This window comes from Carassius auratus, chromosome 5 (assembly GCF_003368295.1).
Source record: "Carassius auratus strain Wakin chromosome 5, ASM336829v1, whole genome shotgun sequence".
In the NCBI taxonomy this organism is placed as follows: Eukaryota; Metazoa; Chordata; class Actinopteri; order Cypriniformes; family Cyprinidae; genus Carassius; species Carassius auratus.
Window position 1 is genome coordinate 11,268,064 of NC_039247.1, and position 14,030 is coordinate 11,282,093.

Genomic DNA, 14,030 nt, shown 5'->3' on the forward strand with positions numbered 1-14,030 from the left:
AGGCACCGCCATCATCAATTAAAAAAGAGAAGGTGTGTCCTGTTTCAAACTGTTTTTTTTTTCATGCGCCTGCCTTTACTAACATGCAAGTTCACCATCCTTTCTCCCCCTTCTCGTTCCGTGAACCTCTAGTTCGAGTTTTTTTAACTGTTGCTGTGGTGTTGAGCAACTACAATTCATTTTAATCCTATAATTTTATATTATAATTTATTTAAAGCGAATAAATTGTAATGAAAAATAAATAAAATAGTTAAAGTAAATCGTAAGTGGAAGTGCATCTGTCAATTCTTTCATGAGCATACATCAGCAATTACACGTTTAGGGGAATAGGGCATTATTAATATACCATGTAAGGTGGTATGTGCTAGAAATGGGTACACCACTATCAGTGAGTTTGCCCATGGGGTGGGGGCACCACCGCGCAAGGCAGTGTCCCACATTGTCCCTCAGAAACATACCCCTTGTCACCCCTTGGGCTTAGTAGCAGGTGGTCACCCTAATATCAGTAGGCTACTTAAGCATCCCAGTGACAGCTTTTGTATTTTTACCATTTTTTTCTGAGAGTAGGGGTTATGTAAAATGGATAGAGCCATTGAAATTTGAGTTGGAGCAGCATCTGCCTGACATTGCCCACACACCCCTGTTGCTGAATTTAACTGTGATATATTGGCGCCACCTTGTATTGCAGAAATGTATATCTATAATAATATAAAAATGTATGTTAAAAGTGAAACTGGGTTGCTTTCGCGACATGCACGCGGAAACAAGAACGCGATATGAGCCATCAATCATCGGTTATGAATCGTTCAATAAGACATAGTTTGAATTAATCTAATCTAATTAATCCTTTTCTGAATGCCATATCGTTACATCTTGCTTACACACACATCCACGCTCATCTAAAATAAAAACAATAAAATGTAGAAAGCATGTATAGTTAAAAAATGTGAATCAATTTGTGCAAACAATTTTTGTGCAGATGTTGTGGTCAGGTCTTATTGTCCTGGACATCACAGAATCCGTCAGAGAAGTGTCCGTGTCGAGGCACGTTTTGTGTAGGCTAATTAAACATCTGTAGCGTATAACGAGCACATGCAAGATAACTGATATTATTTTCATATCTAAGCAACTAGTCAATACATCTACTAGGACAATTCGATTATTGTTTACAGACGACTAAGTGACAGTAAATATGAGTGATACCACAGTAAGCATTGGGGTTAGAGTTCTTCTCCGTCTGGCTATCACATCAACCATCAGCTTGCGTGTTACACAAATAGAAACGCTAAATCAAATATGCAATATATGGTGTTGATCTTGTCGTAAATTTAGCACAAGACATATATGGTACATATGAATGATCGTAAATATAGGGAATTATGTGCATGTATTCTATATTTCTTTGTTAAAGCAGGTCTACTATGATAATTAATAATTTGTAACTCAATTACATTTAAAATCCTTGATATTCCCTTATCAAGATAATGTATGATTTATTTGTGTATATATCCTATATAAGTGTATGTATAAAAATCAACAATAATGATTAATTAACTAATTGATTAATTAATTAATTAATGATAGACTGCTCATATTTAGCCATTAATGACAACTTTATTTATTTATTTATTTTGGAACAGATTTCTAATAAAGCTGTTCTATGCGTTCCTTACTGTGGATGGACAGCTTCTATATACAGTAATTAAAACTGTAATGCCTGTCTATATTTAGTGTCTGCTTAGTGTACAAGTTTGACTCAATATAAGCGTAGGGGAGAGCAGGATAGACAGGAGTGCCAGTTGGTGGTAAGTTGCTTTGCAGTTTATATTAGCACATATTGGAATTGTTCTTCATTTCATTTCAAACCTGAAGTGGAAGCAAAACATCTGTTGCTCTGTAGTTTGTAATAAAGCAGCATCGATTTAAAATGTCTGCTGTTTATTAAATTCATCACTTATACAATTTTAAATCTAAATTGTCTTGCAGGGCTGAAGAAATTTTATCTGGTCTCAAGGAAAGGGAAGGTATGTGGATTTCACTTACATTGCTTTTTGTTGATCAGTTTGTTTTCATCTGTGTGTATGTAGCTCATTATTATATGACAGATTAGTCTTTCTTTTTGATATCTTGGTTAAAAGTTTTGTCATTTAAAATAAAAACATCATAAGGAAAAAAATAATTTAAAATGATTTATGAATGTGTTCGTCTGTTTAAATAGATTTATACAGTTATATGGGGGTAAGAAATAGTAGAGGGATTAACATCTCATGTCAACATTTCAATTATCATTCCTGTAAGTAATGTGAAGCAGTTTGTTTGACATTTGCTGGCAAGATGAAGGAGTTTTGGAGAATCAGCAGTGTACAATATATTTTAATCTTGTGTTTGGTGCTTTATAAATGTATTAGTTAAAAACACAGCAATTTCCCTGTCTAATTACCAGTGAGCCGTCACCATGAGTACAGACGCGGAGATGGCCATTTATGGCAAGGCTGCCGTTTTCCTTCGGAAGCCTGAGAAGGAGAGAATCGAGGCTCAGAACAAACCATTCGATGCCAAGACTGCCTGCTATGTGGTTGATGTTAAAGAACTGTATGTCAAGGGAACCATCAAGAGCAAAGACGGTGCCAAAGTCACTGTTACTGTGAATGACACTAAGGAGGTGAATTTTTAACATTCCATGAAAACTAAAACATATTTCATTTTACATGTTTTTCGGGTCTTTCTGAAATCCAATGTATGAAATTTACAGGAGAAAGTTGTTAAAGAGGACGAAGTCTTCCCAATGAATCCTCCCAAGTATGACAAGATTGAGGACATGGCCATGATGACCCATCTCAATGAACCCTCTGTGCTGTATAACCTCAAAGAGCGTTATGCCGCATGGATGATCTACGTAAGTTCTGGAGCAAAGTAAAACAGCACGGATGTTCATTTTGTCAGTTTCGTTGCAATCTGACCAGGTCTCTGCTCATTTCAGACCTACTCTGGATTGTTCTGCGCTACTGTGAATCCCTACAAGTGGCTCCCAGTGTATGATGCAGAAGTGGTGGCTGCCTACAGAGGCAAAAAGCGTATGGAGGCCCCACCTCACATCTTCTCTGTCTCTGACAACGCCTATCAGTTCATGCTGACTGGTAAAATCGGATTTAGAAGATCTGAATTATTTATAAGTTGAATGTCAAATTCACGTAAATTTTTTAAAATAAAACAATTGCTGAAACATTATTACTTTTGGATTTACAGACAGAGAGAACCAGTCTGTCCTGATCACGTATGTATCTAGCCTACTATTAGAGATTTTGAGAACAGCTCTATTTTGCTCTTGTGTAACTTCTAAGAGTTTTATCATCTTCTGTCTTCTCATCTTTAATAAACCAGTGGAGAATCTGGTGCTGGAAAGACTGTGAACACCAAACGTGTCATCCAGTACTTTGCCACAGTTGCAGTTCAGGGTGATAAGAAGAAAGAGCAGACTCCCGGCAAAATGCAGGTATGAGATACAAAACAAATATATTATGCTGAAAGATTGTGAATTACAGTCATCTCGCACAATACATGATATGTGAGTTTGAGAAATGCCTGCAAACAGTGTTTAGACATAAAACAGAAAATTAATAACAATCTTTCAAACATCACAGGGCTCTCTTGAAGACCAGATTATTGCTGCCAATCCTCTGCTCGAGGCTTATGGTAATGCCAAGACTGTGAGAAATGACAACTCCTCTCGTTTTGTAAGTTCATCACTTTATATTTACATACAGCACAGTTGGTCAATTGTGATTTTTCTATATTGTTTTTTTTATGAACTGTTTTAAAAGCTGGCTTCTTTTGCACAGTAGGAACTCAAAGGTTATTTTGCTTCAAACAGGGTAAATTCATCAGAATTCACTTCGGTACATCAGGAAAACTGGCTAGTGCTGACATTGAGACATGTAGGTGGACATGATTTAATTTACCCATCCTACACGTTTGTCTTTGTCTGTCGCTCTTCAGATGATTGTGACACATTCTCTCAACAGATCTGCTGGAGAAGTCTAGAGTGACATTCCAGCTTCCAGATGAGAGAGGCTACCACATCTTCTACCAGATGATGACCAACCACAAGCCTGAGCTGATTGGTAGATGCACATATTGCATTCAGTGTATCAATGCTAGATAATAATTATTGTAAGATACTTAAAAACAACAAGAACAATAATAGTAAATGCTCTGTGTGTTTTACAGAAATGACGCTCATCACCACCAACCCCTATGACTTCCCCATGTGCAGTCAGGGTCAGATCACAGTGGCAAGCATTGATGATAAAGAGGAGCTGATGGCTACTGATGTGAGTCAATGCTGTGTGAATATGAACATATTCTATATAAATATAACTGATCAATGAGCTTATTCTTCTCTGTAATTTCCAGTCTGCTATTGACATTCTGGGCTTCACTGCTGAGGAGAAGATGGGCATCTACAAGTTCACTGGAGCTGTGCTCCATCATGGTAACATGAAGTTCAAGCAGAAGCAGCGTGAGGAGCAGGCTGAGCCTGATGGCACAGAGGGTGAGACTAAATAATACCAATGTTCGTCATCACACACACTGCTTTGTTTTGAGAGATCCATGTTTTAGTTTTAGAGCAAGAAATATATATATATATATATATATATATATATATATATATATATATTTTTTTTTATTTTGTTCTAAATCACAGAGGCTGATAAAATCGCCTACCTTCTGGGTTTGAACTCTGCTGATATGCTCAAGGCTTTGTGCTACCCCAGAGTCAAGGTCGGAAATGAGTTTGTGACCAAAGGCCAGACCGTGCCACAGGTATGTAGTAACATATTTCTAGCTTGTCCTTGTATTCAACCTGAAAATCTTCAGTCAGTCTGACTATTTACTTTAAAAAGCAAACATTTTTACTGAAATATTCACTCTCTTCTGCTTACAGGTTTACAACTCTGTAAGCGCCTTGTCCAAATCCATCTATGAGAGGATGTTCTTGTGGATGGTTGTTCGTATCAACCAGATGTTGGACACAAAACAACAAAGAAATTTCTTCATTGGTGTGCTGGATATTGCTGGCTTTGAGATCTTTGATGTAAGAATGATTCTTTTATCATTTCTCATGGCAAACTGTGTCATATTCAGGAGTCGGTAAATGTTTTTTCTTCCTGCAGTTCAACAGCATGGAGCAGCTGTGCATCAACTTCACTAATGAGAAACTGCAGCAGTTTTTCAACCACCACATGTTTGTGCTGGAACAAGAGGAGTACAAGAAGGAGGGCATTGTTTGGGAGTTCATTGACTTTGGGATGGACTTGGCTGCTTGCATTGAGCTCATTGAGAAGGTTTTTAACTGGTTTATGAACCTATCAATTTCCATTTTCCATTCTCAAAAATTACACATTTGTAGCAATAAACAACAATCTTTTATAAACAGCCCATGGGTATCTTCTCCATCCTTGAAGAGGAGTGCATGTTCCCCAAGGCTACAGACACTTCCTTCAAGAACAAGCTGTATGATCAGCATCTTGGCAAGTGCAATGCTTTCCAGAAACCAAAGCCTGCCAAAGGCAAGGCTGAGGCCCACTTCTCCCTGGTCCACTACGCTGGAACTGTGGACTACAACATTGTTGGCTGGTTGGACAAGAACAAGGATCCACTGAATGAGTCTGTTGTGCAGCTTTACCAGAAGTCTTCTGTCAAACTGCTGGCTAGTCTCTACCCACCTGTTGTTGAAGGTAATGAAAAAAAGTGTTACTAATATAAGACATTAATTTATCCAACATTTCATTCAGTTTTGCACTTTCTTTCTTGTTTTTGCATTTTTATGTGTTAATTTGTATTTTTATCTCAATAGAAACCGGTGGCAAGAAGGGAGGAAAGAAGAAGGGTGGTTCCATGCAGACTGTGTCCTCCCAGTTCAGGGTATGACGCACAGCAATTGTATTTGCTGTATTTGAGGGGAAAAAAAACTAAGCATGATGTCCCTTTTCTGTTCCCCACAGGAGAATTTGGGCAAGCTTATGACCAACTTGAGGAGCACTCACCCTCACTTTGTGCGTTGTCTGATTCCCAATGAGTCCAAGACTCCAGGTAAAGTACTAAAGGCCTAACAGATATTCTGGCATTAATACAATATTCAGTATTAATCTTAATTTACCTAGCTCATGTTGTAAATGGTTCCCTACAGGTCTGATGGAGAACTTCCTGGTTATCCACCAGCTGAGGTGTAACGGTGTGCTGGAGGGCATCAGAATCTGCAGAAAGGGCTTCCCCAGCAGAATCCTCTATGGTGACTTCAAGCAGAGGTAAATGGGAACACGTGAAAACACCAATTACGATATGAGGCTATTAATTAAAAAATATGAATAATTTTGATCAATTTAACACAGATACAAGGTGCTGAATGCCAGTGTAATCCCAGAAGGGCAGTTTATTGACAACAAGAAGGCTTGTGAGAAACTCCTGGGATCCATCGATATCGATCATGACCAGTACAGATTTGGACACACAAAGGTTCATATTCTACTTTACAGCCTTTCAAAGATTTATTATTCATGATTATTAAGCCTATACAGGTAAATCAATATCCTTTGATTTGCTGTTATGTATAAATGTAGGTGTTCTTCAAAGCTGGTCTTCTGGGTACTCTTGAGGAGATGCGTGATGAGAAACTGGCTGCTCTGGTCACAATGACTCAAGCTCTTTGCCGTGGTTACGTGATGAGGAGGGAGTTTGTGAAGATGATGGAGAGGAGGTGAGTAGTGTCATAAAGAAAGATGACTATGATAACTGTGTGAATGGTTAATAATGATGATTATATAATTTAATTATGAATTATTCATAGGGAGTCCATTTACACCATCCAATACAACATCCGCTCATTCATGAATGTCAAACACTGGCCATGGATGAAGGTTTACTACAAGATTAAGCCTCTGCTGAAGAGTGCTGAGACTGAGAAGGAGCTGGCAACCATGAAAGAGGACTTTACTAAATGCAAAGAAGATCTTGCCAAGGCTGAAGCCAAAAAGAAGGAGCTTGAAGAGAAGATGGTGGCACTGCTGCAAGAGAAAAATGATCTGCAGCTGCAAGTGGCTTCTGTGAGTTTTCCTGATTGAAATAACTGAATTTTGGCTCCATTAAAAATAGCAATGTGGTTTCCAGTGATTATAGCAAACTATTTTCCTAACAGGAATCTGAGAATCTCTCAGATGCTGAGGAAAGGTGTGAGGGTCTGATCAAGAGCAAAATCCAGCTTGAAGCTAAACTCAAAGAGACAACTGAGAGACTGGAGGATGAAGAAGAAATCAATGCTGAACTGACAGCCAAGAAGAGAAAACTTGAGGATGAGTGCTCTGAGCTAAAGAAAGACATTGATGACCTGGAGCTGACCTTGGCTAAAGTGGAAAAGGAGAAACACGCCACTGAGAATAAGGTTGGATTAAGATAAGATTTAATATTTATTTTATATGTTTATATATAATCTTTATTGTTGGAAAAAATAAGCTCATTTGGAACAAAAAAATCCCACAGGTCAAGAACTTGACTGAGGAAATGGCATCTCAGGATGAGAGCATTGCCAAACTTACAAAAGAGAAGAAAGCTCTCCAAGAGGCACATCAGCAGACCCTGGATGATCTTCAGGCAGAGGAGGACAAAGTCAACACCCTGACCAAATCCAAGACAAAACTTGAGCAGCAAGTTGATGATGTGAGTTCCTAATTAAACAAGTCATTAATATGTTAAATTAACAGGCTTTTTGCCCTGAACATATTTTATATATCATTTTCCCATAGCTTGAGGGCTCCCTTGAACAAGAGAAGAAGCTCCGCATGGATCTTGAGAGAGCAAAGAGAAAGCTTGAAGGAGACCTGAAATTAGCACAAGAGTCCATCATGGACCTGGAGAATGACAAGCAGCAATCTGACGAGAAACTTAAAAAGTAATTAAAACATTAAATCTTTTATTGAAAACTTTTTTGTTGTGGTATTGTTTTACAATCACTTATTATTGAATACCCACAGGAAAGACTTTGAAACAAGCCAGTTGCTCAGCAAGATTGAAGATGAACAATCTCTGGGTGCTCAACTCCAGAAGAAGATCAAGGAGCTTCAGGTATTTCTTATATATATATATATATATATATATATATATATATATATATATATATATATATATATATATATATATATATATATATATATATATATATATATATATATATATATATATTGTTAAAGCTGAAGGTGACATAAAAATTAATAAGATTTCATTGATTACTTGCCACTGTAGGCTCGCATTGAGGAACTGGAGGAAGAGATTGAGGCTGAGCGTGCTGCTCGTGCCAAGGTTGAGAAGCAGAGAGCTGATCTCTCCAGGGAACTTGAGGAGATCAGTGAGAGGCTTGAGGAGGCTGGAGGAGCCACTGCTGCTCAGATCGAGATGAATAAGAAGCGTGAAGCTGAATTCCAGAAGCTGCGTCGTGATCTTGAAGAGTCCACCCTCCAGCATGAAGCTACTGCTGCAGCCCTCCGTAAGAAGCAGGCAGACAGTGTGGCCGAGCTGGGAGAGCAAATCGACAACCTCCAGCGCGTCAAGCAGAAGCTTGAGAAAGAGAAGAGTGAATACAAAATGGAGATTGATGATCTCTCCAGCAACATGGAGGCTGTTGCCAAAGCAAAGGTTGGTAATTTTATTTGAAAAGTATATAATACATGTCTTGACGTTTTTCAGACATCTAATGACTTCTGTATTTGCAGGCTAATCTTGAGAAGATGTGCCGCACCCTTGAGGACCAACTTAGTGAAATTAAGTCCAAGAATGATGAGAACATTCGCCAGATAAATGACCTCAGTGCTCAAAGAGCAAGACTTCAAACTGAAAATGGTAAAGCAATGACAATCATGATGAAAATAATAGCACTTCAACAGTAAGTGTGTGGTGTATTAAATTATTCATCATTAATTGCTGACTCTTATTAGAGCTCATATTAAAAAGTTTTTTTGATATTAACTAAAAGAGATATTGCACAGTCTGACAGTGAATCTAAATCTAAACAGGTGAGTTTGGCCGTCAGCTGGAGGAGAAGGAGGCTCTGGTTTCTCAGCTCACCAGAGGCAAACAAGCTTTCACTCAGCAAATTGAGGAGCTTAAGAGGCAGATTGAAGAGGAGGTTAAGGTAATACAGCACGATCAGTACAAACACATATTTTCCACTTAATATATAACAAAGCTAATATTAAGTGTATTTGTCTCCTAGGCTAAGAATGCACTGGCCCATGCTGTACAATCAGCCCGTCATGACTGCGACCTGCTCCGTGAGCAGTTTGAGGAAGAGCAGGAGGCAAAGGCTGAACTGCAGCGGGGAATGTCAAAGGCCAACAGTGAAGTTGCTCAGTGGAGAACCAAATATGAAACTGATGCCATCCAACGCACTGAGGAGCTTGAAGAGGCCAAGTATGAACATCACAAGAGCTGATTAATGTTCTTATATGGAAAAAGGCTTTCATGTTAAAATGTTCACAAATTCCTAACAGGAAGAAGCTGGCTCAGCGCCTTCAAGAGGCCGAGGAACAAATTGAGGCTGTGAACTCCAAATGTGCATCTCTGGAGAAGACCAAACAGAGACTCCAGGGTGAGGTGGAGGACCTCATGATTGATGTGGAGAGAGCAAACTCTTTGGCTGCAAACCTTGACAAGAAGCAGAGGAACTTTGACAAGGTAACATGTTTAAATCATTATGTAATATTACCATTTTTTAAATATTTCTGGAACGGACTTTGATCAACATGTTGCTATCAAACCTCACCCTGAAATATCTTCATCAAAGGTCCTGGCAGAATGGAAGCAGAAATATGAAGAAGGTCAGGCAGAGCTGGAAGGAGCCCAGAAAGAGGCTCGTTCACTCAGCACTGAGCTGTTCAAGATGAAGAACTCCTATGAGGAGTCTCTGGATCAGCTGGAGACCCTCAAGAGAGAGAACAAGAATCTGCAGCGTAAGATTGAAACATATTGAAGTAAACATATATGATTTACTGAATGTTCAGAATGACACAGATTATATTTTTCCTTTGTACAGAGGAGATTTCAGATCTGACAGAGCAGTTAGGGGAGACAGGTAAGAGCATCCATGAGCTGGAAAAGGCCAAAAAAACAGTGGAGACTGAGAAGGCAGAGATTCAGACCGCCCTGGAGGAGGCTGAAGTGAGTATCTGGAGATTAATTGTAATTTTTGCTAAAATCATTATACTGTGTTGTTCATTCTGAAATGTAAATTTTGTTTTTATTATTAATAGGGCACTCTGGAGCACGAGGAGTCCAAGATTCTCCGTGTCCAGCTTGAGCTAAACCAGGTCAAGGGTGAGGTTGACAGGAAGCTTGCAGAGAAGGATGAGGAGATGGAGCAGATCAAGAGGAACAGCCAGAGAGTCATTGAATCCATGCAGAGCACTCTGGACTCTGAGGTCAGGAGCAGGAATGATGCCCTGAGAATCAAGAAGAAGATGGAGGGAGACCTTAATGAGATGGAGATTCAGCTGAGCCACGCCAATCGCCAGGCTGCTGAGGCCCAGAAACAGCTCAGGAACGTTCAGGGACAACTCAAGGTAAGTGATTCTCTTAGACTTTAAGTTGCATTATGTTTGTATAATCTAACCTTTGTTTAGAAAAGACCAACAGAAAGCACACTGCTAGTTTATTGTAAAGCTATTGTTCTGTTCAGGACGCCCAACTGCACCTTGATGATGCTCTGAGAGGACAGGAAGACATGAAGGAGCAGGTGGCCATGGTGGAGCGCAGAAACACTCTGATGCAAGCTGAGATTGAGGAGCTGAGAGCTGCTCTGGAGCAGACAGAGAGAGGCCGCAAAGTGGCTGAACAAGAGCTGGTGGACGCCAGTGAGCGTGTCGGACTGTTGCACTCTCAGGTAAGGGCATATTGTTTTTACAATGAAATTAAGGACATTGAAAGCATCATTTAAAATGTTCATGCTGTTGCTTTTCATGTTGCAGAACACAAGTCTCCTGAACACCAAGAAGAAGCTTGAGGCTGACCTTGTTCAGATCCAGAGTGAAGTTGACGATACTGTACAGGAAGCAAGAAATGCAGAGGAGAAGGCCAAGAAGGCCATCACTGATGTGAGAAACAGTAGTTGCCAAATGTTTCACAAGACATGTGTCCTGAAAAATGTGGATCTAATCAATTTGTGTAATTGTGCAAAAGGCTGCAATGATGGCAGAAGAGCTGAAGAAGGAGCAGGACACCAGTGCTCACCTTGAGAGGATGAAGAAGAATCTGGAGGTTACAGTGAAGGACCTGCAGCACCGTCTGGATGAGGCTGAGAATCTGGCCATGAAGGGAGGAAAGAAACAACTCCAGAAACTGGAGAGTAGGGTAAAGATTTTTAATAATTTTTTTATCTAAAATATCATTCAAGGATAAAATGTCTTGAAGATGTTGCTTAGACTTGTTCCTAAAATTACAGCACCATCTCAGCTTCCAAAAGTAGTTAACAGGCAATAACTACTCGAGTGTACACTTGTCTGAAAACTTTTATGTGCTTTTAAAAGGTCCGTGAGCTTGAGGCTGAAATTGAAGCAGAACAGAGACGTGGAATTGATGCTGTTAAGGGTGTCCGTAAATATGAGAGGAGAGTGAAAGAGCTGTCTTATCAGGTATGATCATACCAGACCAATTCCACAGATTTATCCATACAAATATATTAAATATTTTTTATTATTTGTAGACTGAGGAGGATAAGAAGAACATCAACAGACTTCAGGATCTGGTTGATAAGCTGCAGTTGAAGGTCAAAGGCTACAAAAGACAGGCTGAGGAGGCGGTATGTTACATTTAATAAGCTGGAAACCCTTTAATTTTTATTAATTAATTAGTCATTTATTTACTGGTGCAATATCACTGATGTTCCACAGCTTAGTTAACAAACATGATCAAATTTGTACTCTTTAGGAGGAGCAAGCCAACTCTCATCTGTCCAAGTTGAGGAAGGTGCAGCATGAGCTGGAGGAGGCTGAAGAGCGTGCTGACATTGCTGAGTCTCAAGTCAACAAGCTCAGAGCCAAGAGCCGTGATGCTGGAAAGGTCAGTTGCATTATAGCAGAGTCTGAACTCAGTACAGTAAATTATTTATTGCACTTACTGGGAAGAAACATACAGTATTCAGCTAATGTACTTATTATTTACATGACTTCTGTATGTGCTTTTTTTTGTCTCAGGCCAAAGAAGAGTGAAACCCTCAAACCTGATGGAAGCCTCTACTGAAGTCATATAATATGATTGTTCTGTAGATTTACATTTACTATTCTTTTTGAAATAAATCTGTGATCACTAGATATTTGTTTTGGAGTGATCTTTAGATAAATTTTATTCTCAAATAAATTAATGAATTAATAAAACAAAAATGACATTATCACTTATATAATGAAATATTATTGTCAAGTAATAATTCTTGTAGTATAAGTAATATAAATTTAATAAGACAAAATAAGTCTTGCAAAGAATGTAAAAAAATCTTGTTCATAAAGGTTACCTCCACTCGTGTAAGAAAAAAGGGAAGTTTAAATGAAAAGTTAAGCAGTCTATAAGAACTCACACTTAGGTGGTCACAAGCAGACAGTTAACTATTTAATGGAATTTACGAGTGGGAATTCTGCAATGATAGCAAAAGCTCCAGAAGAAGTGGAGTGGTTGAATAAATACATTGGAAGCCATAATAGTGACTCTTTTGAGCTGGAAAACTGTCCATTAATGGTTTCAGCATACAAACCCGATTCCCAAAAAGTTGGGACACTGTGCAAATTGTGAATAAAAACAGAATGCAATTTCTGTTTTTGCTGATGTGGATGTTTCAAATTTCAACATTTATTTCAGACAGATGACATATCAAATGTTTAAACTGAGAAAACGTATTATTTTAAGGGAAAATAAATTGATTTTAAATTTCATGGCATTAACACATCTCCAAAAAGTTGGGACAAGGTCATGTTTACCACTGTGTGGCATCCCCTCTTCTTTGTATAACAGTCTGCAAACAAACTTGGTGCAAGAGTGTTTAAGGACAATATCTACTTCTCCCTCCGTCATCCTTCAGCAGAGTGTGTCAATCCATTCAGCACACACACACCGGGTCCGAGTCATCATGTGGTTGACATATCCCACAAGGACACTGATAACACCATGCAGCCAAAACAATCACTGCTGATAGACATTATCCCTGCTGAGCCCTGCCCACAGAGCTCCTCACAGACTGACTGTGATGTATCAAAACAGCTACAAGATTCAGCACCCAAGGACAACTTTCTGGAAAACAGCCAGGGAAGCCAGGACAACACATCACAGCCACCGGAAACACCAGAGACACAGCCCATCTCACCAGACACATTATCCCTCTCTCCAGCATCTCCACTTCTGTGCTTCTCACAGAAAATGGAGGAATTGGTGTATGTTGGGACTAAACTCTCCCACTCATTCGCTGCTAGCCCGCAGATATCAACAAAAATACGGCAGGCCCCCCAACCACCAAAGCCTGTGGGCCCTGTTCCTATGAGAGCTCTCCGACCGCTGCCACAACGACTGGGCCCAAACCCTCAATCTGCTGAAGGTGAACCAAAAACAACTGATAGCAGCTCTCAGTGATATGTGTCGGGTCCCCGCTATAATAGCAGCAACATTCACAAATATTTACAGAACAAACGGGAACCCAGTGTGCCTGTAGCTTTCTCTATTTCAGTTTTATCACATGATAGGAAGTCTAAGGCCTTCTCAAGCCGAAGGGCAAACTCATCTAATCTGCGGCCCATTATGCATCAAACTAAGATTGATGTAAAGACACAAAGCACTGCCATCAAGTTAGCACTTTTAAACATTCGCTCACTAAAAAATAAATCATTTCTAATCAATGACTTTATAACCACAAACAATCTGCATTTTATGTTTCTAAATGAAACATGGCTAGAAGACAGCTGCAGTGCAAAAATCTTAAATGAAGCAGCCCCTCCTAACTTCACTTA

At 39.2% G+C, this 14,030-nt stretch overlaps 1 protein-coding gene across 1 annotated transcript; it reads left to right on the forward strand.

Moving 5' to 3' along the window:
• The first annotated feature begins 1,980 nt into the window (after positions 1–1,980).
• LOC113075300 (myosin heavy chain, fast skeletal muscle-like) lies at positions 1,981–12,351 on the forward strand. Its single transcript, XM_026247998.1, has 40 exons — positions 1,981–2,024; positions 2,444–2,662; positions 2,753–2,896; positions 2,981–3,137; positions 3,247–3,274; positions 3,382–3,493; positions 3,642–3,734; positions 3,872–3,935; positions 4,023–4,121; positions 4,228–4,331; positions 4,414–4,552; positions 4,706–4,824; positions 4,946–5,095; positions 5,175–5,345; positions 5,438–5,738; positions 5,858–5,925; positions 6,006–6,093; positions 6,191–6,308; positions 6,393–6,516; positions 6,621–6,757; positions 6,848–7,103; positions 7,196–7,438; positions 7,537–7,713; positions 7,800–7,945; positions 8,028–8,118; positions 8,296–8,685; positions 8,763–8,889; positions 9,063–9,181; positions 9,263–9,459; positions 9,540–9,723; positions 9,833–9,998; positions 10,082–10,206; positions 10,299–10,607; positions 10,724–10,927; positions 11,013–11,138; positions 11,224–11,394; positions 11,571–11,675; positions 11,747–11,842; positions 11,971–12,102; positions 12,237–12,351. The coding sequence occupies exons 2-40, from the start codon at positions 2,456–2,458 to the stop codon at positions 12,249–12,251; spliced, it is 5,802 nt and encodes a 1,933-aa protein (XP_026103783.1). The 5' UTR covers positions 1,981–2,024; positions 2,444–2,455; the 3' UTR covers positions 12,252–12,351.
• Positions 12,352–14,030: the final 1,679 nt, after the last annotated feature.

Bases quoted from the DNA above. Each gene is read 5' to 3' on its own strand.
- LOC113075300 (XM_026247998.1), top strand. From the start codon at position 2,456: ATGAGTACAGACGCGGAGATGGCCATTTATGGCAAGGCTGCCGTTTTC. The intron at 5,096-5,174 runs GTAAGAATGATT...TTCTTCCTGCAG, and splicing joins CTGGCTTTGAGATCTTTGAT to TTCAACAGCATGGAGCAGCT. The intron at 5,926-6,005 runs GTATGACGCACA...TGTTCCCCACAG, and splicing joins CTGTGTCCTCCCAGTTCAGG to GAGAATTTGGGCAAGCTTAT.